Raw genomic sequence first — 24,063 nt, 5'->3', positions numbered from 1 at the left:
AATAATTACAACACAATATATAAACATACGTAGAAGGTTGTGCCATCAGTTTAAATTCTCAAATCAGGACGATTGGTTTGTCAAACATGTCTAGTTGGCAGATGAAAAATAGGACGACCATCCAAAATATATACAGGCTTTTCTATCCTAATTTTCCTGATGAAAACCTTATAACATGGCAATAAGCCCAACAAACCTGCGACTGTACCCTATATGTTTATATTCCAGTTATGTAATCGGATGTGCGGCCTGCAACAACGGTTAGGGGATGGGTTACACTGAGCCAATGGCGCTGGGTTTACATTACCCGGGACGCTGTGACGTCGCGTGATTGACACCCAGCGAGCTCGAGCCTGTCCTGTGGGCTGGAACGCCTCGCGCTTGTACGGAGAAAACCAGGTTAAAGTCGACCAGCAGCGATACAGCTCTGTAAACCATGACTTAAAACTTTTGTGAATGCTTTGCCTTCAATCCATTGGATATGCGGAAGTACCGAAGATTGCATTGAGGTTTGTTTTTAACATGGTTTAACTTGGGTTTGTGTTTAAACTGGATAATTCGGGGATTTGCCCGAACGAGCCCGTCGCACGTATGGGTCCGTGTAGCCGCACAAGCTAACCTGCTAACTTAGCTTTGCGGTTCTCTGCCTGCTACAAGTTATCAATAACTTAAACGAAGGCTTCAGGAGACGTCGCGGTCAGCGTCTGAGGGAGTACGACAGATCATCTCTAGAATTTAACACCTTTGCATTCTTGTATTATAACAAACAACTATTAGAAATGAGACGGAATGAGGAGTAAAACACGAACAGCGTTGGCTCGTGCAGCGGAGGCGGCTACTGTTAGCATCCGTGAGGTTTTATTAATGGGGACAGAACACACCGTTGTTTTTCTCATCAGCGTGTCTAATTCAATTAAGACAGCAGATCAATACGTGGTGACGCGGTTCTCGTGTAGGTGGCGTTGAGACGGAGTCACGCTGATTGCTTTCGGGTTGTAGAAACTTTTGCGTCAGAGCTTTTGGACGTTGCATTGCTGAGGTTATTAAAAGTTGATGTGATGCATTACAAATTAATGTGACTGGTGCAATGATAATGAAAATGTCAAAGCTTCAACGAGAAAGTTGTATGTTGTGTACTGTAAGTGACAATGCACAGTCTGTAACTATTTAACAGAAGCAGAAGATGCGTTGATTGCTATTGCATGTGTGTACGGCGTTGGTAGCTTTTTGGAACAATTAGTTGTAGAAGTTAACATATTACGTTATTATAACATATTATGTTATAAAGAGCAAAGTTGAATGACCTGAATGATTTTTAAACTAGTTATAATTTCCTTAGTCATCATAAACTATTCCCCCAGTAGTTCACTTAAAACGATCTTCTCATAAAAAAATAAAATAAATCAAATAATAATAAAGCTTTGGGGCAAATTGGTCAGTAATTTTAACAATACTGACATTATACACGATTGAAAAAGTGTCTTATGCAACGTTGTGAAAATGGCTCCCCTCTCATATTACAGGTCTGTGTTGCTTTCTGGAGGAGCCGCTGCAGCTCCACTGATGGGCCCGGAGCATTGCGGACAACAGACATGCATTTGGTTCATTACCTGAGTCGTATGCAAAAGGACACTTAAAACATTGCAAAAAATAATAATTCTGAACTCTAGAGTTTATTCTGATTTACCAACATTATCATTTTCTTGTTGTTTATGCCGGGATATTGTATGTAGTAAACGACAGCCAGCAGTTTCCTGTTGGAACTGGCCTCAAAGAAGTAGCTTGGAGTTAAAAGACAATACCTTTTTTCTACTAAGTAAGCTCTGACGTTACCATCAGCATGAGCGCTGAAGGATACCAGTACAGAGCGCTCTACGACTACAAGAAGGAGCGGGAGGAGGACATCGACCTGCACGTCGGGGACATACTGACGGTCTGCAAGGGAGCCCTCCTCGCTCTGGATTACACCGAGGGCCTGGAGCAGAGGCCGGACGATATCGGCTGGCTGCCCGGCTTCAACGAAACCACCCAGGTGAAGGGGGACTTCCCGGGGACCTACGTGGAGTACATCGGGAAGAAATGGCTCTCCCCTCCGACCCCGAAGCAGAGACCGCTCCGGCCGCTGCCCCTGGCCCCGGCCACCTCCAGAGCGGAGGCCGACTCCGATTCGGAGCAAGGTGAGTCGGAACGCGATTCCTGGTGGGCCAAATCTCGTGAAATCGTGAATTGCAGAAAGCTGTCATGTCGCATCACCGTGGGGACAGCATTCAAAGTTGTTTTCCTCGTTTATTTTTTCGAAATTGTCTTCGGTGGATGATGAGTTAGGTGATTTGTCTGAACTGGAATTATGGATGGGCTGGCAGTTTTTCCAAGACTCTATTCATGTTTTCACATGTTTTTTTTGTTCTAATGTTCTAATGCTAGTTTGCTAGAGATCTAGGTTGAGAGGAAGTTACTCCAATACCTAGTTTGAGTTATGTGTCCCGCTCAGGGACACCTCAACACTTGGAGGAGGAACCACCCCGGTGACATAGTTCATTGCTAAGATGTCTCTTGGCAGGCGTCGGTTAGTTGAATATTGCAATGTAAACCAATTACGAGATTGCATATCACGAGATGATATGCTTTGGGTTTTGAGATGGAGGGAAGTACTATAGTTATTTTCAGTATGCAGGATCCTAATCGCTAACATTTGAACTGGTACTTTTTCCATCACATTGTGCACATCATAGCTTATGTCTCAAGATCAAAGTGAAAAAATGTTAAGTTGCAGGCCTTGGCCCTCATGAATCGCTAGCTGTGTGGTTGGCAGCATCTGACCTCAGTGTTGGGAGGGAGAGCACAGAATGGCTCTTCTGAATGATGGCTATTTACGGACTCCTTACTTTTGTCCCTATTTCAGATGGGGCCCTGTGCTCTCCATGTTGATGTAATTGAGAAACAGTAAACAGGATGTGTCTGTATGTAAATAAACATCAAATTCTGACCGAAGAAAATGTTTAGGGCAGATTTCTTCTTATTTATTCCTTTTTTTAGTCGGGACCGGTACTAATGTAGCCTGACCCTCTTATCCAGCTGCAATTCTTTGGGACGATGGGAGTTATTTTCATCCCTATGGGGTCCAAAAGGCCAGTATATTAAGATTTAAATACCTCCCCTGTGTAATCCGAATTTAACCCTCACCTAGTCTTGAAGCAAACATAGGACAAAGTCCACGTCACCCAAGTCTTCTCTCCCTCGGTTTGGTCTGACAGAGCAGTTGACGGCCAGCGTGTAAAACTTTCTGTCCGTGCGGTGTGGATGTGAAATTCTTTGCAGGGCCTTGCATGCTGAGGGGAGGGCAATGAGAAGGGGGAGTGAGTGTGTGTGTGTGCGTGTGCGTGCGTGTGTGTGTGTGGCACAGGGCTTGCAGGCCAGGGTGGCTCATAAGAGGGCCAGGCACTATGGCGGGAGATGGATCTGTGGCCACAAAACATTTGTGATTTATCGCTGACTGCCAATGACCCTCTCCCCCCCCCCCCCCCCCACACACACACACACACATCTACCACCACCCTCTCTCTTCTCCCGCATCTTTAGTTTTCCTTCCCCGGCCCTTCCCTCTTTCTTGGCCTTCTTTGTCCGGGTTGTTTTGATAGTGCTCCTGGAGGAGGCCCCTCTGCCGCTGCGAGAGAGGTGGAAAGTGCAAGCGCTGGAACAGGGGCCACCGGTCCTCGCGAGCCACGGGCGTTTACATCAGAGCAGCAGATGTGGAGAAGAAAGAGAACAAGGGAGTGCTGGGAAACTATTTAGCCCTTCATTCCAGCGCTTCCAGGGCCCCATTTCTGAGGCCCTAGCGAGGACTCCCTCCTTCGCAGGGCCCCTCGCTCCACACAGTATGTATGTATTGGGGCCCGCCGCACTGGAAGGAGGGCAGCGGTTGTGACGCAGTGCAGGGGCTGGGTCCTTAGCCACGAGATGTGGCGGTCGGGCGAGGTCTGGGTTGTTTTGCCGAGACATGGATGCATATAGATAAAGCGTTCAATTATGAATTCAAGTTTTATGTTAATTATGAAGTAGAGAAGGCACTGGAGAAAACAAGTGATTCACAAGTGATTTCCTATCCTGGTTGGCGTGCCATGGCTCTATTTCCTCGCTGCCTGGTACTAGTTACCACCTAGAGTGCTCGGCTGGAGGGGGGTAATTTGACATTTTTTCTGGTCAGGGCCATCGTCCATGGCCTTAAGTGTTCTGTTCTTTTCCATTTTTGGCAGTCATAATGGAAGAATGACGCCAAAGCTAGGTTTGTAGACCGATTAACAGGGACAAAGAAAAACAACCAGCAGCTTTAAACCCAGAAAAAGTAGACTGTTAAAATGTTTGAATGGAAGTAGACTATTGTTTCCCCTCGCTTCCTCCGTCTACGGGATTGGAGTCTGGTCTTGTGGACACGTTTCACTGTATAATGTGACACTTGGCAGTTTGGCCATGCATATCATTCAAACCAGTGGAGAGCTGCTCTGCATATCTGCTGGTTACTCTGCATGTTGAGCCACGCGGTGAAGCTCAGCTTTGTGCGAGGAAATATTTGAAGGCTTATCGCCGTGCTTTTATTTTCAGTTAGGCACGGAATCACTGCCAATTGAAACATTTGAGTTATTCTTTTTTATGTGGGATTCTGTCATTTCTGCTTTTGGTTGCAAATGGCAATTAAACATTGGCTCTTTCTTCTCTTTTTTTTATAAAGGCTAAGGGGCTTTTTCTGAAAACTCAAACCCAATCGTGTTGTGGTTTGAGGCCTGAGGCAGGGTGTGTGTGTGTGTGTGTTACAGAGCACTCTGCCATTAAGATAACGCTCTTCCTTTTCTAGGGCCTCTTCTTCTGCACACATCTGTTCCGTTGAGACAGGTTTTTTTTCATGTTCTATTTCTGTTTGCTTTTCTGCAGACCTATATCCTGTTTTCAGATATTGGAGATGTGGCAATAGGGGGGCTTCTGTTATTATATAAACCCTGGGTCCTCTCACAAGAAGTCCAAAGGTCTGCTCAAGAAGTTGCATGAAGTTAGATATTCTTGGCATAGCTTGACCTGCAGTGCATACTAAGAAGGTGATTGTTAAAGTTTTAGTGTCATGGATCCCACATGCATTTACTTTTAGGTAACAAACATGAAACATTTTGTCATGTTTTTGATTGTTTAGCTGCAGCCAAATGTACAAAAGGGAATTCGTACAAACCAGCATACCTATGTTATCAATACAGTCATGAATATGAGGAATAAGTTCTGCTACAACAGCCTTTGACTGTTTCCTCAAGAATGTCCCCACACAGTGTAGGCAAATAGCTGCATTCCACCCATACTGGTTCTAAAGGTCCTAGCTCAGCATGACACCGTCCACGTTCTGCGATGTTCCTACCTGCTGAACCTTCCCTCATGTGTGAGGTCATGTTTTCAGGTTTTATAATTGTGTGGTTAGCAGGCCACACATCTAAGGAGGACCCATGGGCAGTTATTGGGAATGTTGTTAATGTGCAGCGGAGTTTAATAATGCAGTAGTTAAGTGTATGTCTTGTTTTGATGAAGCCCTAAAGCAGCTGGAGGTGGGAATGTAATGGAACTCTTGGTGGAACGCAGACTGCATGCTAGACCAATTTGTTGCATTGTGATGATTCAGTATTGTACTAAATGCTGATTGCAGTAGCTTGCTGAACAATGCGCCCGGTGGATGTGTGGTGAATAGGGACGTAGTGACTACTGTTTTAGTGTGGGCAAAGTTATCTGAATGGCTTCTGCTGCACTTGTTTACTATTTTTAAACAACTAGATAGTTGTCATTGGTGTAGGGTATCTTATTTTGTATTGTAAAATATGTTTTTGCTTTCCCCAAAATATTCATGTACAAATAGTAATTAATTGTAGGGCAAATGTTCTTATCCAAAAGTATACACTCAAGTTGTCTCCAGTCAACACGTATATAAACAGCAACTTTACAATCTCACAAACCTTCCTCTGCTAAAATGGCCCAAAAAAGTAAAATGAATGCAACCCTGGTGTTTGGTAACAGTAAAATCCACCCACATTGTAATTAGGATCTTTTTTTCTTCTCATCACCCAGCAAACGGCGCTGGGGCCTTCACCGCTCCAGAAACACTGTGCTTTATGGGCCTGGGTGCGTGAGAGCATGCACATGTGTTTCATTACTTGATCACCTCTAGAGACTGGAGTCTGAATTGGCAAATCTTCTTTAGAAAACATGTCGAGAGGGAGAGAGAGAGGGAGAGAGAGGGAGAATGTGATTGTTAGAAAGAGTTGGAGAGAAGGAGGGCTCCAGATAGCTACCACAGTTAGTTGCTGTGAGGCCCTTGTGCCCTGGAGGTGTGGCGTTATGTAATGCAGTATCCATTCCAGGCAAATCCTGGGATCCTGTTGGCTCCTTGGCTTATGTTGTATGGACACTACATGTGGTGCCTAATGCTAAACCCATACTTATGGATCAAAGGAGCTAGGCATTAACTACAGTCTGTCACATTATTTGGATTAGTTGCACACCTCAAGACACTATTGGTGAATTACAGATGAATGTAGATAATGTCGTTTTTTTATTTTATTTTAGGCTGATTTGATATGTTGGCTGTTGCTGTTTTTGGAAGCGGTTAAGCAAACTGAAATGGAAGGGAATGTGCTTTTTTAATATTGAACATCCACACTGCCTTGACAAGCTAATGTGTAAAGAACGTTCTTCTATTCTGGCCAGCACAGGGTTAATCAACAAGCTGTAGCAACAGGCTTCTCATTGGTTAGCCCTGGGCTGTTGCAGTGCATGTTATATCCTTTAGGGGGCGACATTGTCATTCCAGTGTCATGCAAGCCATTCCAGTACTCTCCGTTAACAGTCAAATGTATAAACTCAAACGATCCATTGGCCTATTGAAACTTAAGCCTGCCTCTTTTTTAACCAAAAAATATTTGGTTAAAATCTTGGTGTATTTAACTGTGACTGACCACTTCCAGCTTCAAGAGCTGGAGTCTTGTACATTTGACTGTTGTACGTTTCATTAGTTGGTTTTAATAAGGAGAGATCATTTAGATTTTACATCATGAGATTAGGTGACACATAATGTATGTGTTTTATAACGTTATCAAATGATAAGTACTCAAATAAATGGCAGTTTGAAAAGAGGAAGTCAATATTTTTTTGAGAAATTGTGGTTTTACCTCTTAAGCCTGCTTTACATTTGGTGCAAAAGATAAAACTGAATTATCAGATTCCTTTAGTGGAACAGAAACCCTAATAGGAATTAGGAAGTAGAGGTCCATCCCATGCATGCACTTCATGCTTTCACTGTTGGGGCAAAATGATGTCCGGTGCGGACATAAAGGTTCAGTCTGTACTACTGTAGCAACCCGCACAACCTCCAATGAAGCAACATGTGCTCTTAATAATTACTTGCACATTTAAGTCCATCTCGCTGTCAGCGGCGGTATAAATATAGATCAGAATCCTGGAGGTTTGGACCGCAGCTGTCACTACTCTGGTGTGCGTGCAGCTTTTGTTTGGTTATTTGGCCTCCCTGACTAGTGATTGTTATGGAAGTGCATATTATGTGGGCTCTAAAGGGCAAATCATCTCCTTTTTGATTATTTGCTCACCAATCGCCTTACCAAAATAATGCATTTATTTCCTCACTGGGCATATCGCCGCCCCCCCCCCCCCCCCCGGGCACTCTCTGATGAGTCCCACGGCAACTCTCCTGGAAATCACCGGCCGTATCTCAAAAAATGTCTGACATATTTCGTGGGTTACCCGACCCGTTTCCATGGGTGCTGAAACGAGCAGGTCGTTCCGCAGTACCCAGAAGTAACCGGACCCACTCATCCCAGCCCATCCCTAGCCCCTCGCAGGGGCGCTAGGGTAAATAAACACATACTTGGACACTAGTCATGGAGACAAGAAACACGCGGCCACCACAAGACAGGGAATTCAATTGAAACATGTACGCATGATTGGATGCTGCATATCAATGTTCCCGCATATTGTTTCACGACTGAGCGAATAAAAATCTCTCTGTGCACAAACTCTTTAACTGTGATCAGTTTGTGGGTGACCCAAGGCGTGTTAAGCGACCTGCAAGGACTTCCAGTGGACGTGAACTTGCAACCTTCTCTTAAAAGTATAACCGCCTCGGTATAGCCATTAATACCCATCTTCTTCTTGTCTTGTAAAATGAGAGAAAGCTGTGCTGCATTGAGGCCGGGGACCCATTTGTGGTGGAGATCACTTAAGAGCCATCCCGCACCTTATAAACATCTCCTTTATGGCACGCTCTCCTCTTGTTCCTTTAGAAGGGATACATTTAACAGGGCCTCCCATAACTTTTTCTTCTTTGTGGAAGCTTCTAGCATACACCAAAAGCTGCCTGTCTGCAACATCTGTAGATTCAACGACTAAGTCCTAGTGCACTCTGAAACGCTGCATCCAGCTATGCTAGAACATTCAGTATTTCTGTATTTTTATTGCCATTGAAGCTGATTTTTTTTATTATTATTTTTATTTTATTTACATACCTTGTGTTTTTGTTTGCCCTCAATAGGGTTTCAGTCACCACATTCATGCACTCCTCATAAAACCCCCATCATTAAATGGCTTTTTATGTTCCATGCAACTCCAAGAGAACATTAGTTTGCAAGTTGCTGCGATTTGAATTAAGGCGAGAGGATTCTAGTGGACCCGTCGTAATGGGCTGTGAGGTCGTTCATTTGACATGCCACTCTGATTTTAGCTGGTGTGCGTTTGCAGAGGAGATGTGTGCTTCTCAGTTCTCACATACGGTTGCTACACAGGCCCTGAGCATTCAGAGGGAACATTGCTGGCAGCCTTAAAGTAGCTCGACCGACTCAAGAAGCATAGCTTGCACTAGAAGCACTGGTTTTGGGTCTGTTGCTGCTTAAACATTGCGAGTCACAGCAATTCCTGATTAATTGTTGCATCGATGAGGGGACTGTTTTTAGTAAACGGAAAATGATCAGGGTGGTGTACATAAAATGTACGGCTTGTGAGTCGGGGTTCTGAGAAGTGGGCTGGGTGAGGGGGTCAGCTGTGTTGGGTGTCTGTCTGGGAGAAAGGTTAGTCTCAAGGTGTGCAGTGGCAGGCCCCTGTCTAGAGCTATATTTGGGGCAGGCGATGTTCGTGTTCCATCTCAAAGTTTCACGGCTTCTCAGAAAGCCCCCTCTCTCCGCTTCCAATAACGCCTCCCAGATGGCCAGTTGTCCTACATTAACTTTGAAATATTGGCTGTGTGTTTTTTTTTTTTTTTTTTACTTTTGAAGACTTTGTATCGGCCTACATGCGCTATATTAAGGAGTGGTGTGAGGGGTCAGCGGAGAATTCAACGGAGAAGTGAATGATCTGCTGGCATCAGCGCGTATTTCCATATTAGCACCGACTAGCGTTTGCGTTGATGTGTTTTTCGGAAGACCTGTTTAATGTACCTCCTCGAATGCATTACCTCTCTCGGCCTTACTCGAAGAGAAACCGTTGCACACAGAAGAGCCCTTCATTCGTAAGACCTCAGCATTTTGAAACTGCAGACTCTGGGCCCTCAAACAGCAAGGTCTTTTAGAAAAACGTTTTTTTTCTTTTTTTCTTTTTTCAAACATACTTTTTTTTTTTTTCTTTCCTCAAGTTCAAATAAAATCTGTGCCAGTGCCTTCTTCCTTTCATGTCTGCACCTGGGTGCTGAGATCTAAGGCATAAAGTAGAGGAGGGAGGAAAGAAAACCAAGACCTGCCTCACCTCATTTCACAGGGTGTTTGCTTTAGTCGCTTGGCTCACCATATGCTAACATAATGTATTCTGCTGCTCCAGAAGCCCCAGGTTTCTGAATCCTCTGGTTTGTTTTTCTTCAGGTTGTGGTCGCCCTTATGGTGATTCTAGTGCTCCTTTGGTCCTGCTCTGCCTTCCACTCCTTAGAAGCTCTGACAAATCGTCAGGTTACCCCCAGAAATCACACTGAGGATCCAATTGTCTTTTTTACGTGGTTTTCATTAGAACATTTAACGTACCTTTTTACATGACAAACAGCATCATTATGTACGGTGTATTACATATATTACAACTAACGCAGACAAAGACATCTCCCTAAAGTAGACGGCTTTGGGTGAACAGGCCTTTGTGTGCCAAAACAGGAGCAGTAATGTGAATCAAACTCCCCCATCTGGGTACGCAATTTGTTCATGTTGGTATGGTAATATGTCTGGCTTAAGTTCTTGTGTTGTCAATGTGCATTTCATCAATTCTCCAATCAAATGGGAGTCTTTTCCATACCTTCAATCAGCTTTGCTGCTTTGTCTCATGTTTTCTAGGATTATCTTTACATCCCTGCCTCTTGTTCAGTGTTTGTGTTTATACAGGGATGAATGGACAAAGCTTCGATCTCATCGAGGAACACTATAAGCTCCACATCCGTATCTTAATGCCGCCCCTCTTTGTTTCACCCCCCCCCCACCAGGGTTCGCTTTGATGGACCTGACGGAGCAGTTTGCCCCCCCGGAGACCGCACCACCCATGCTGGCCTCCCTGCTGGAGGCCATTGAGAGAAAAGGTGAGTCACCGCCTCTTCCCTAGTACCGAATCTGCTCCAGAGTATTGATTTGTTTGCCAGTGACTCTGACAGTCAACGGTTTCTTGTATCTTGGTCATTTTCAGGTCTAGATAATCCGACGTTGTATCGGACATTCGCTGCGGGCGCTGGGCTGGAGGTCAGGCAGTGCTTTGAATCTGGTAAGCAGCCTTTCTTTCAACCACAGCCCCACGGACCCTGCATGTCCCGTGTTAACTCAGAGATTCAAACCGTTGTGTCAGTTAGGGTGTGCATACATGTACAGTTTTTTTTTAGTAACATATTTGAGATGGTAGTGATGGGGTTTTAACTGCCTTTAACAATCCTCAATGCGTAAGATGCTGTCATGCAAAATGTCGTAGTGTGTGCAGCCAAATGCATAGCAAGTGGATAAAAATAATCTCTCAGACAAAACGGAAGAACGATTTAAACACCCCGCGTGGCGTTCACCTCCACCACTCAGTCTATGCCCAACACCAGGTGGCACACATGCACAGGCCGGCGTGTTTAAGGCTAAAGTCCAGTTCCGGCCAGACCGTTTGCTCCCGATCCGAACTCAACGGCCCTGCGTCATCGACCCGGGGAAGCACCGGCCTCTGAACCAAATCAATGTGTGTGTTTGAACAGATCAGCCCGCAGAGGAGCTGGACCAGCTGGACCTGGCCGGGCTCTGTGACGGGGTGCACCGCTACCTGCAGGACCTGCCCCAGGCCGTCATCCCCGCCACCGTGTACGCTCAGATGGTGCAGACCGCCCAAGGTGAGGGAGAGGAACGGAGCACCTAAAGTCCATATTACATGCTCAATTCTTGAGTCATGAGTTCCCAAGTCTTTCCCTAGTCATCTTTCCCGATAGTGTTATTAGCATAATCATACCTTTTTGTTTGCGGATCGTAATTAGCGTGTCATGCAATGTGTTATAAAATGAGTCACTTCATTATTTATTTTTGTAATGGTGTGCAAATTTACTTTCGAAACACTATCTTGTTAGCGACTCGTACGGGTGTCTCCAGAGCCAGAATTAATGAGTGTTGTCACTTGGCTGTACCTTAACCCCGACATATAATGTCTCCAGTTAATCATTGGCTTTCATTTGGAAGTGCTCACATAACCCCCCCCACCCCCCTTAAGGACCGCTATCGAACACCCAGTACCTTTGAACACATGACTCCACTAGAGTCAATATTTGTCTCTTGTTGGCTCACAAGCGAAAAGACTTGCTGCCTTGCTTAACGTCTACCCTTCTCCTCGGTTTCTACAGTTTGTCCTTTTGGTTTCTTTTTCTTTTTTCTTTTCGTTCTTCATCATTCTGGTGGTTTTCTGCAGGGATGTGTTCTCTGGCTGTCACAAGGGGTTCAGAAACAGGATGTGCGATGCGGTTAATGTCAACTGAACATCGCCTGCTTCGTTCTCTTGCGGCATCTCTCTGCCAGCCAATGGAAACACTTATAGTCCACCACACGACGCGCTGTGGTTGTTCTCTTGCAGTGTCTCTCATCTCGTTGTTTGAAGTAATGTGCCTTAATACTGTCACCCAGGGAGAGAGAGACACTCACGTGCAGAGAACATTTCATGTAGGCTGTAGTCCCTATTCTGGGAAATGTGATATTGAGGGGCCTTTCTTCTTTTTAAATGTGTTAAATATTAAATTAGTTAATGCAGTAATATGCATTATTATATAGCATCAGGATAGGTTAGGCTTAGGGTTAACCCTTACTATATTAAGTAAAGTATAAATAAATGCCTTGGTTAACATGAACACCATGACCTCAGTTAACATGAAGCCCATTAGTAAATGATCACCAGCCTCATTAGTGACGTGTTAATTAACCGCGCGTGGATACTGCGTTGACTGGTGATAACGAACGGCTCATGACTGTAGGCCTCAGGTCCCAGCGCTGACGAACGCTCCTCTCCCTCCGCCCGCAGAAGTGACGAACCCCGAGGAGTGCGCTCAGCTGCTGCGCTCCATCCCCAGCTCCCCCGGCCTGCCCGCCCAGTACTGGCTCACGCTGCACCACCTGCTCCGCCACTTCTCCCGCGTCTGCCACCACGGACCCAAGAACCGGCTCTCCGCCCGCGCCCTGGGCGAGATCTTCAGCGGCGTGCTCTTCAGACAGGAGCTCGCCAGGTGGGTAGAGAGGGAGGGAGAGGGAGGGGGGGAGAGAGAGAGAGAGAGGGGGGGGGGGGGGGGAGAAAGAAAGGGAGGGGGAGAGAGACGGAGAGACACAGACCCCCCACCCACCCACCTCGAGACGATATTGCACTCGAGGAGTTCTGTTCCATCACAGACAAACCAAGACACACGGCGTCTGGAACACACAGAAACCGACCCGGGTACAAGCACTGACACGTGTGCATGGGCCTCCTAGCGCAGCCGCCCGGGCACACATATGTGAGGCATGCAAGGAATTGAAGTGGAGAAGGTGGGGGTGGCGGGGACCTCTACTGTATAATTAAAGCGTCCAGGCAGATCATCTGGGCTGCTTTAGGCATAGACGCTGCATAAAACAATAACAGTGCGTACAACAATAAAAAGGAAAAGGCCACACGAAGAGACACCCGGTCATTATTGTCTTGTTCTTCTTTTTTTTTTTTTCCCCGGGAATGCAGTTGTGAGCCAAACCCGGAGGTCCACGTGAAGATCCTGGAGTCTCTGGTGACCAGCGAGGTGAACGAGACCCAGGCAGCTCCAGGTAAACGCTGTTCATGGCTCCTCTCTCTCTGGGTTACGTGTGGCTGTCTTCTGTGTTTACTGGGCGCCGTGTGTTTCTACGTGTTGAACACGGCTCCGTCCACCCAGGGTTTGACCGCTCTAAATCATTGGGGTCCGTGGAGAGAAGAAAGAAAACTTCTGCATTTTGTTTCATAGTGGTTTATTTTTTAGATTTTATTCACACATTTCAAATCTATAAGGGACGTTCATCTACAACATTGATGAGCTGTTATGTGCGTAGCTTTTTGTAGAATGGAATTTGTGTCTAACCACTTTTCAACCGCTTCACAAAATAGAGACGGCACAGGAAGTTAAAGGATGTAAACAGCACATCACAGGGCTAAATCTGGACTGGTTGCATGCTCAATGAACCGTGGACAAAGTGTGTGTGTATTTTGCAGTTTCTAAGAATTGCTGCGTTATTTACCAATAATCAAGTGAATAACGGGTGTCTCCAGCCAGAGTCGATATCGATTTCTTTTTCTACAGTCATGAGATTGGTATTAATTATTTAAAGGAATGAGGAACAGTTTTCCTCATTTTATTACTTTAATAAATGTTTCCTTATAGTGTAGCGAGCGTCCTTGACTCTTAAACGTATGCAAAGAAGAAACAACCCGGCAGAACTGTGGCTGTGGCCGGTCCTCCCCCAGGCCTCCCTCCTCTGACGGGGGCTGTGTTGAGCGCGGCCTGACACTGCAGTGTTTTCATAAGGCTAGTTAAAAGCAGCTGCATCGCCCCGGCCCCAGACGCCCACATCTGACTGTGGCCGGTGAAACTTTTTATTACCTGCCGGGGAGTGAGGGTGGGGGGTGTTGTGTATATAATGGAGCGCTCTGCAGGCCCTCTCTGGGCTGTCAGGGGCCCGGGCCCGAGGGCCCTGACGCAGAGCAGAGCCGCCCTTGCGGTGCCTACCCTCCCGACCACGGGCGGACGTATTGATCGGAGACCCGGGGGCGGCGGCGGCGGCAGAAAAACGATTTTAAAATGAAAGAAATCCCTCAAACGCACACGGAAGCGGACGCAAATAGCGGCGCAGACGCACCGGGTCACGCACAGTCCCTCAGACACAGAAAAATGTGAAGTACAAGGCGCTCGCACTGTGCCTATCTCGAAAATATAGGTCGGATGTATTTTTGGATGCGCAAATTATACGTCCGACGTCGGGCTGCCGGAGAAGTACGTCTATAAAACTCCCCGTGTGTGTGTGTGTGTGTGTGTGTGTGTGTGTGTGTGTGTGTGTGTGTGTGTGTGTGTGTGTGTGTGTGTGTGTGTGTGTGTGTGTGTGTGTGTGTGTGTGTGTGTGTGTGTGTGCGCGCGCACCCCCCCCCCCACAGTGACTGGGGGCTATTTAAAGTCCATGACAAAAGGCCCACTTAGAGTCGGGGAGCTGGGTCGCTGGACGCCCTCCACAGAGCAGGCCTTGTTAACAGGCGTTCGTGTTCTGGGTTCCTCCACCCACTCACCTACCACCCCCACCCAGTCCACCGCCCTCCTGGGCCTGCACATGTCCCCCTGCACATGTCCCGCCTGCCTCAAAGCGTTCGGCTCAGCAAATATTTGCAAGCTTTGCAAGTTAATCATAAGACAGAGTCCACTCCCTCCTCACCTCCTCCTCCTGCTGCCACTCTCCTGTTTCACACATGGGGGAGACATACACACACACACACACACACACACACACACACACACACACACACACACACACACACACACACAGACACACAGACACACACACACACACACACACACACACACAGGCTCTTCAGAAGGCAGCTCTGATACTGGGGGAAGAGTGAGCCTGAAGAGCCCTGCCTGACTTGAGCCCAGCCCCAACAGGAAGTGAGTGAGTGAGGGAGGAGGGGGAGGAGGCGGGGCCAGTCCCTCTGGTCGACACGCGCCTCTCGGCTGATCATTAACCAACGAGGTTCTGCCGGCGCAGCAGCAGCTACGTGTTGCACCTGACACTGGGCTATGAAGGGATTAAACCTGCTGCTGGCGGATCACTGAGGACTCCTTAACATACACCCCGCATCGGGCTCACACGCACATGGACACGGACCCGAGGACAACCTGTGGATTTATGACTTGTTTCATGGGCTCGTGATGAGGAAGGATCTTTAAGAGGAGTCGCTGGTTATCGTAAGAAGAAGAATGCACAACTTGCAACGTGAGTTTACTGGCCTTCGTCCTTTATTGAAGTGAACTTTTCTGTTTGGTATCGAGGCAGAGAGCGGGTTGGTGATCAAACAGGAGGACCCCAGGGGTTAACCGCCGGGTTCCCTTCGGCGGGTATTTACCGCTGCCTGCTTGTTGCTACACCCTCCGAGCCTATCACGACGGGCCGTACGAACGGGTCCACTCCGCTGGAGGCTGTGTCCCACCTGGCCAATCAGGCGCCGTCCCCGCAGCCTTCAAAGGGTTGACTACATCACTTATTGTGGGGGAGAGAGAAGTGTGACGCCACGTTGCGTCAGCATTGTGTGTTCATGGGCAGGGCAGAAGTTGGTTGATCTTGTTGTGATAGCGGTGGCTGTGGTACTTCTAATAATAATATAATATATAAAACATGCATAGAAACGCGTCTGGCTCCCCGGGGGGCTCCATGCTGGTCCAGAGCCAGGACCGGTTGCTGGTCAGATCTGGGGGCTGACCAGATCTGACAGTTGGGTGTCATCTTTAATCTTTACCCAGAACCCCGGGTCTATTTAGAGGACCCCCCCCCCCCCCCCCCCGGCCTCTGTCTCTAGGACACGTCTCCGCGGACCCTCTCACCCCCCCGGTGTCACGGGGGGATTACAGGCATAGCTCTGAGACCCCCGACTGCGTCTGGACCGGGGCATTAAGCGTGGCGCGCGCCAGCCTACGTGCTGCGGCAGCACAGCCCCGTCTTGTCTGAGAGCGCTGGGACGAATCACCCCCCCCTCCCCCTCCTCCTCCTCCTCCTCGCATGAGACACACGCACGCACGCGCGCACTCACACACAGGCAGGGGGCGGAGTCAGCCACCAGGGAGCCAACAGCAGAGCTCTAGTGAGTGAGAGAGCGAGAGGGGATGAGGGGAAGAGGTCGAGAGAGGCTGCCTGTGTGCTGTTGTGTGCTGCGCTCGCAGGCAATGCGCAGTTTTGTTCTCCTCGCCGCCGCGCTGTGAGGTAAAGAGGGCTGCGCACCGGAGAGAAGGAGAGGGGGATCTACGGGTGTTTTTCTTTTGCTAGTGCGGTCGTGGCTTTACTTTCTTGCTAGAGGATCTGTGCAGCGGCGGTACGGGCAATCGGTCTGTCGGGAATGACCTCATCGCTGTCAGGGAATAAAGGATGCAGGAGTGGTTGGTTACAGACACCCGACGTGATTGGCTGTGGTGAGTGATGTAACACGTTACCGAGCAGGCTACGCCGTGCCTCTGCTGTGGTCCAATAGAATCGGCGGAAAATTCATGCAACTCATGGCTGTTTGAATTAGACACCATGAATGGCCTATTTTCCTGTATCGTTTACATCCGTGTGTTTAGCAGTCTGTAGAGATTTAAACCCGACCCTAGCTGATTGTGTACAAGCTTGCTCAAAAGCAGTAACCGCAGTGGTTTTAACCTAATTTAATCCTCATAATGGTCCGTCATGTTGTCACATTTCTAACAGTCAGAGTTGCTCGCTGAAGTCTGTGTACGGGTTCAAAATGCATAGATGAATGGACATCTCGGCTCCACATTGATCTTGTGTGTGTAATGCGTTGCTGCGCGGTGCTGTGGTCCTGGTGGACGGGGAGGGGGCCGCGGTGCGTGGCTCTCTGGCACTACTTGGTCTTCTGCCCAGTTACCATGTGGCCGAGTTCTGCCAGGGCCGGCAGAAATGCAGCAGATCTGGTGCTAACGAGGTGGGAACAAGGGGAGTGCAGAGGTGTGGGGTAAAAATAACCCTTTTAGCTGGCCTCCTATTGGCTCCGGCGTCACACCGTCGCCGCCGGCAACGCCAGCAAGGACAGAATGACAGCCACCACAATGACGTAGATCAAGCAGAAATTAAATTGATCGGGTTTCTCCAGGGACCTGGCTTTGAACCCGTGATCTTGAATTGCTAAGATGTAATAATAATATGTAGGCCTTCATTTAGCTGCAATACAAATAAAGCGTTCACTTAGACCCAGGAGAGTGGGAAAGGTGGTGGAGGTATCCATTGATGCGTCTCGTCTTCATTGAATAAAAGCATTTTCCCATTGACTCGCGCCTCAAGCCACTACGGCCCGGCGGGGGCGGGGGGGGGTGATGTGATTTGCACCTGGTGTAATGAAGTGAGGACCAGCGGCCGGCGACCGCCAGCGGTTCAGTTCTGCTGAAGTGACTCATCGACCAGTACGTGGAACACCCGCTCTGTTCTGTCACGCAGGCCAGGGCTATTTTCAGATCCGCAAACGAGATTACCCCTTCGCTCAGGACCGATCAATACCTCGCAGCGCTAATGGTCCCGGGCTAATTCCTCCTTGTTTGTTTCCGTTAAAACATTAAAACGGAAACACTAACCCCCCCCCCTCTCTCTCGTCTCTCTCGACGCAGCACTACCTCCGAAGCCGACCAAGCCCGCCCCCGCGACTAACAACGGCATCGTGACCAACAACGGCATGGCTCTCCACGAGGCGGAGTGGTACTGGGGCGACATCTCCCGGGAGGAGGTGAACGAGAAGCTGCGGGACACGGCCGACGGCACCTTCCTGGTGCGGGACGCCTCCACCAAGATGCACGGCGACTACACGCTCACCCTGAGGTGAGGCTGCCCCCCCTCGCCGCGGCCGCGCCCGCCGTGTTTGCACTGCGTGTGTTTCCGCCGGCGCTGAGCGGTTTGTGTCGTGTAGCTCGCCGGGCGGAGGCTCATTTGTCTTCTCCGCTTCCGGTCTGCAGGAAAGGCGGCAACAACAAGCTGATCAAGATCTTCCACCGCGACGGGAAGTACGGCTTCTCGGACCCGCTGACCTTCAGCTCGGTGGTGGAGCTCATCAACCACTACCGCAACGAGTCGCTGGCCCAGTACAACCCCAAGCTGGACGTCAAGCTGCTGTTCCCCGTCTCCAAGCACCAGCAGGTAAACGCCTCAATCTACTAAATCCTAGTTGATTCACACTAACTGAGCCCTGGAACAAAGTTTTCAGACCCCCCAAAAATTATTCAATATTGAAATATTGATTTCTAAACGTAACGTTGCTAAACGTGCAACGATCAGTCGACCAGCGGCATGATGTTACCACTTGGGGTCCACTTAACAACCCTGAAGTCGGGGGGTCGCCCTAGTGTTTGTGTATATACTGGCTCAAGGACCAGCAGCTACAACTCCCCCGGTCCTGGTTGTAACACTTGTGTGTGCGGTCGCCCCCTCCCTCAGGATCAAGTGGTGAAGGAGGACAACATCGAGGCGGTGGGGAAGAAGCTGTGCGAGTACCACCAGCAGTACCAGCTGAAGAACAAGGAGTACGACCGGCTCTACGAAGAGTACACCAGAACATCCCAAGTAAGTGCTGCTCCTCAGCGACGCTCATCGCATCGACGCACTCTCAAGACCGGAGTCGGAGCCGATCGACTGACCCCGCTTGCTCCGCTTCTTCTTCTTCTCCCAGGAAATCCAAATGAAGAGGACGGCCATCGAGGCGTTCAACGAGACGATAAAGATCTTCGAGGAGCAGTGCCAGACGCAAGAGCGCTACAGCAAAGAGTACATCGAGAAGTTCAGGAGAGAGGGAAACGAGAAGGAGATCCAGAGGTGAGTGACACGGCACGGCGTCTCTCTCGTCTATCGCCGCCCACCTCGCCTTCCCATGGCGACCGGCAAACTCATTGGCATCGCTTAACGTTCCTTCTTCCCCGTCTGCCCCTCCCAGGATCATGGGCAACTACGACAAGCTCAAGTCGCGGATCAGCGAGATCGTGGACAGCAAGCGGCGGCTGGAGGAGGACCTGAAGAAGCAGGCGGCCGACTACCGGGAGATCGACAAGAGGATGAACAGCATCAAGCCCGACCTCATACAGCTGAGGAAGACCAGGGATCAGTACCTCATGTGAGTGCCCCCGCGATGCGTAGACACGTGTGTGTGTGTGTGTGTGGTAGCGGAGGCTGAGGCCAGGGCTCCTCATTGGCCATGTGTCCCGACGGGGCTGACCTTGTGCTCCTCTGTTCCCAGGTGGTTGACCCAGAAGGGCGTGAGGCAGAAGAAGCTCAACGAGTGGCTGGGCATCAAGAACGAGAACACAGAAGAGTGAGTTGTGTTTGCAAACCTTGTTCTCCGGTCTCCCTGTCATTCCTTATCTCCCCCCCCCCCCCCCCCGACACACAACCTGACCTCTGACCTCCCGCTCTCCCCTCGTGTCTGCAGTCAGTACTCGATGGTGGAGGACGACGAGGACCTGCCCCACCACGACGAGCGCTCCTGGAAGCTGGGCAACATCAACCGTCTGAAGGCCGAGGACCTCCTGCGGGGCAAGAGAGACGGAACATTCCTGGTCCGGGACAGCAGCAAGGCCGGCTGCTACGCCTGCAGCGTTGTGTACGTTCCCTCCCTGTGTTGATTATCAGAACGCCTCTTTGAAGCTTAACGTTGTTAAAATTGTACCAATTGTACCATTGTACCAACAAGACGTTACTGGCCCTTGCGCGTGTTGAGGAGTAAATGGGCTTTTTATAGCGCCTTTCCAACCACTCGCCACTCAAAGCGCTGTACAATATTGCAATATTGGGATAGGTGTGTTGCTCAGGGCCACCTCGCTATGAGGAGTCACGGGAGTCTCCCCGTAGGGGTCCTTAAGCGACTCATTTAGGACACGGAGCTAAAACTAGGACATCTTCCATTCCCACGTCTCCAGTGAGTGGCTGAATTGAATGTTGTAGAAGATGAGGTCTAAACCAACGTCCTCTGTTCTCCCCCTGCAGCGTGGACGGCGAGGTGAAGCACTGCGTCATCAACAAGACGCCGTCCGGCTTTGGCTTCGCCGAGCCCTACAACCTGTACGGCTCGCTGAAGGAGCTGGTCCTCCACTACCAGCACACCTCGCTGGTGCAGCACAACGACTCGCTCAACGTCACCCTGGCCTACCCCGTCTACACCCAGCAGAGACGCTGAGACGCCCGCGCCCCACGGACCCCCCTCCCCCACCGTGGACGGACTGGAGAGGCGGTGTCCCGGGCGGGGGGGCTGGGGGGGCTTTTGGTTTTGGTCTCCTTCTGACCGGTGGACCTCACACAAGAGGCAGACGGACAGAGGCCACTGAGGCTCCACCAGGAGAGGAGGAGGACGATGAGATGACTCAGAGACCTGCCACCGGCTGTGGATGACGTTGAGAAGCCTGAATGTAGATTCAACCCCTTCTTTATTTTTGTGGTCGTTGTCGTTTGTGGCGGGAGCACAGAATCAGGCCGAGCCCGCGGAGCGGTCTCCACGGCGACGGACTTGAAGGCCTTCTCTTTCCAAACGGTGCTTTCTCCTTTCAAGCTGTACCAGCTGGAATGTCTCCCCCCACCCCCCCCCCCCCCCCCCCGCCCCGCCGGAGGACGGCCCTCAGCGGGTGACAGAGACCGGCCGCACATTGCCCCCCCCCCCCCCCCCCCCCTCACCCGTCTTGATTTCTTTTGGGGAGGTATTTTATGTGTGTGTGTGTGTGTGTGTGTGTGTGTGTGTGTGTGTGTGAGAGAGATATGGTGCGAGGTAGTTTATGTGACCAAAACCTTTTGAATCAGGAAGCTGTGCGACGTGTGTGTTTGGACGTGTGTGCGTTAGTTTGTTTGTATTCACTTTTTTTTTTTTTTTGTAGCAGAACATGGATCAGCTGATAAATGTAGCAAAATGGCACTTTGTTTGGGTTTCTTGAAAAGACTCGTAATGGACTTCAACCCCGGAGCTGGGCGGTCAAGATCCCTTGCTTTTTCTTTGTGGAAACAAAAAACCTATTGGACATGTGTGAAACTATGAACAGAAGAGATTAAGTGGAAACTATTAATTTATGTACATAGAGGACTTGTGCAAAGCGATAATACCTAGTGTACCATACCAAAAAAAAGAATAGTTCTCGTTTCGTTGTGATCGGATCGGCTATGCAATTCTATATCACCTCTCAAAACTGTATATTTTCTTCTGTTGCCACCAACGATATAAGCTTGTTTTTGCTTGAAATAATATTTTTTTTTCCAGTGTAATTAAAAAGGATATTTTGTCAAAAATGCCAAGATATAGAGAAAAAAGGACAACTTGATTTGTAAAAGAAAATGACATGTACTTTATCGCAGATGACTTTATTGACTGGCTTACAGATGGACAGGTTGATTATTTTGTCACGCCCTGTTGCTCCAACCCGCCCGATAGCTTCTCAGGCCAAGCCTTTTGTTGAGTATTTGAGCTGCTTCACTCACAGTGACTTTCTTAACGTAGCCAGGCCAAGTTTTGACAATCTTTGTCGTAAACAACGCAAAAAGTCAAAGTTTGGGTACGTGCGTAGCGTGGCGGGGAAAGGGGTGACGATAACCGTCGAAATGCTACACGGCGTACGATAGCCCTACGTGTCGTACGATAAACGTGCGCTACGTGTCGTACGATAAACGTGCGCTACACGTCGTACGATATCCGTACGCATCGTATGCTACGTGTCGTACGATTAACGTATCGCATCATATGGCGCTGTTTCACCATCTCCGTGAACACGGGAAAAAAAAACTATAAAGATTTATTTTGTTATAAAAACCACAAAAGGATATCAAAGCAGAACTGTTTTAAAGACCATGGCTATGGTAGAGAATCAACAGGGAGGCTGTTCTATCTTCCTGTATACATTGTCGACTTAGTATTTTTTTCTGTATCAGAAAAGCATTAAGTGTTTACATGGGTGGATCAGCTCATTTCAAATAGTCTGTGATTTCTTTATTTTCATAATGCATTATTGATGCCAGTGGTGATGGCGGGCTTTGTTTGAAGACGGTACTAAATCATGTATTCCATGTTTGAGGCCAGATTACGGAAAATACAAATTGAACTCAATTGGACTGGACACTTTGGCAGTTTCAACGTTGACATAAACGTTGAAATTGGCACGTGTTACGAAATACAGCATGTTCTGCAATTATTCTATAAAATCGCAATTTGACCACCACTATAATAGAATTACCTGCCATTCTTGGCTGGATATTTTTCTTTTGAAATACTGCAATTATATACTTGCCTTAAAAAAAGACTTGGATATGGCCCTAACTCCCCCACAAAAAATGCATTCTGGTCGGTTTTGCTGACCAATTAAACACATTTTGTTCCCTATGTTTATAAATGACATTAACCTGATAAGTAGCATGATCATTAACCTAGTTTAAATTGTTTTGCTATCTTTCCCATGATGACAATTTCCTTTTCTAAAAACGATGGTACTTTCTTTGTTTAATCATGGGAATGGTCTATGTGTGTATTTTCAGGTGTAATGATATTAAACCACCTTAAGTCAATATGTCAAAGTAAACGTGGTCAATATGATTGATTTGAGTTTATTCGAAAAGGAATGACCACAGGAACAATGAATGTTTGCTACAAAATGAATGACCCAGGACCCATCTCCTTTAATCTAAAACATATTTCGGACTTATTGGTGGCAGAGTTTACCATTGCATTGCTGAAACATTCGTAATTACTAAATTGGTGTAAGAAAAAAATGTATGTATGACATTTTTGTTTAATTCTCCTGTCTTGGGAAAAACGATTCGATCTCTGGGCTGTTGGCATTGTAATGTGTCAATGATCGCAGGTCTCTTTGAACTCCTCTTAGCTTCTTCAAAATGCACCACTTACGTTTTAAGATACTTTTTTCTTTTCTCCCTTTGTGTTCTGTACGACTTCGACTTATGTTTCAGTCTCATGTTGGTGTGTCGTCGACGCCGTGAGACTGATTTACCAGTGTTCCACAGTTTTGCTTTAAAACCTGTATTGGGCTTTGTTAAATAAAAATACATTTTTTGTTCTTTTTAAGTAACAGCGCTCTCGTGTCTTGACTCAAAACAAACCAGGAGAAATATGCATTCCATGTTTTAAAGGGGTCATGGAAGCTCATAACAAATATTGTTTTGGTGAACGTTGATTGAACCCTCACAGCAAGGAAGGACTAATATTTCATAGACAAAACAAGAATAACATTGTGGGGCAATCAAAAGCATGTTGACATGAGTTTTATTGGCCGTAATCTCATGCAGGCTATCTGTACCCAGTCCTATCAGTAACAGACACCATTAGATTAATGTCATAAAACGCTGGGCTGTGGTTCTGCCATTGCTTGTAGAAACATCAACCCAACATGACCTGTTTATAGCGGGTTGGACCGTCCTGAGCGTGTTGGAGCAGGACGGTGCGCTCACACCCTGCGGCAGAACTCATGACACTTCCACCACCGTGCTCCAGAAAGTGGTTCAGCTGGTCCAGAGAGGTGGTTTGTTACATGTGTTGACATTTTAAAATATGTAGACGCACACGTAAAATGTTTTTATCAGAGAAAGTCATATGTTGCCTCCTTGAAATTAAAACAAACCTGCTTCAACTCACCTGAGGCAGTTTAGTCACTGCTTTTTAGGAACAAACCGTTTTCTCATGGTGGAGCTGCTTCTTCTCTACCGAAGTAACTTCTCACTCCACCACTCACTCTCTTAAAGGGGAAGTCCCTTAAAACAATGATTATTGTTTTATAGTTACGAACGAAAGTCAACAGTTATAGGCAATCATTAATCATTTGTGTCTTATTTTTCCAGGCAGGTGTTT

General features: G+C 48.0%; 1 protein-coding gene across 3 annotated transcripts; it reads left to right on the top strand.

The window, feature by feature from the left end:
* Window positions 1-370: 370 nt before the first annotated feature.
* On the top strand, window positions 371-23,287 carry pik3r1 (phosphoinositide-3-kinase, regulatory subunit 1 (alpha)). 3 transcript variants are annotated; one of them, XM_084486865.1, is made up of 15 exons: window positions 371-509; window positions 1,524-2,177; window positions 10,487-10,579; window positions 10,684-10,758; window positions 11,225-11,356; window positions 12,526-12,727; window positions 13,210-13,292; window positions 17,858-18,065; window positions 18,200-18,380; window positions 18,678-18,803; window positions 18,910-19,052; window positions 19,171-19,347; window positions 19,471-19,545; window positions 19,663-19,833; window positions 20,217-23,287. In XM_084486865.1, the coding sequence occupies exons 2-15, from the start codon at window positions 1,841-1,843 to the stop codon at window positions 20,404-20,406; spliced, it is 2,193 nt and encodes a 730-aa protein (XP_084342991.1). In that variant the 5' UTR covers window positions 371-509; window positions 1,524-1,840; the 3' UTR covers window positions 20,407-23,287. The 3 variants fall into 3 exon arrangements, with proteins under 3 accessions (XP_084342991.1, XP_084342993.1, XP_084342992.1); XM_084486867.1 differs by lacking the exons at window positions 371-509; window positions 1,524-2,177; window positions 10,487-10,579; ... (2 more) ...; window positions 12,526-12,727; window positions 13,210-13,292 and adding an exon at window positions 15,151-15,482; XM_084486866.1 differs by lacking the exons at window positions 371-509; window positions 1,524-2,177; window positions 10,487-10,579; ... (2 more) ...; window positions 12,526-12,727; window positions 13,210-13,292 and adding an exon at window positions 16,360-16,669.
* Window positions 23,288-24,063: the final 776 nt, after the last annotated feature.

The sequence above is a fragment of the Micromesistius poutassou genome (genome assembly GCF_964030765.1).
Source record: "Micromesistius poutassou genome assembly, chromosome: 22".
NCBI classification, from domain to species: Eukaryota; Metazoa; Chordata; class Actinopteri; order Gadiformes; family Gadidae; genus Micromesistius; species Micromesistius poutassou.
The sequence above is the reverse complement of the archived record's forward strand: the minus strand, read 5'-3'. Positions and strand labels throughout refer to the sequence as shown.

What these genes read in the sequence shown, in the direction of transcription:
- pik3r1 (XM_084486865.1), top strand. Translation starts at nt 1,841, where the DNA reads ATGAGCGCTGAAGGATACCAGTACAGAGCGCTCTACGACTACAAGAAG. An exon ending in CGACTCCGATTCGGAGCAAG is followed by an intron (nt 2,178 to 10,486) that starts GTGAGTCGGAAC and finishes CCCCCCCACCAG; the next exon opens with GGTTCGCTTTGATGGACCTG. An exon ending in CCGTCTCCAAGCACCAGCAG is followed by an intron (nt 18,381 to 18,677) that starts GTAAACGCCTCA and finishes CCCCTCCCTCAG; the next exon opens with GATCAAGTGGTGAAGGAGGA.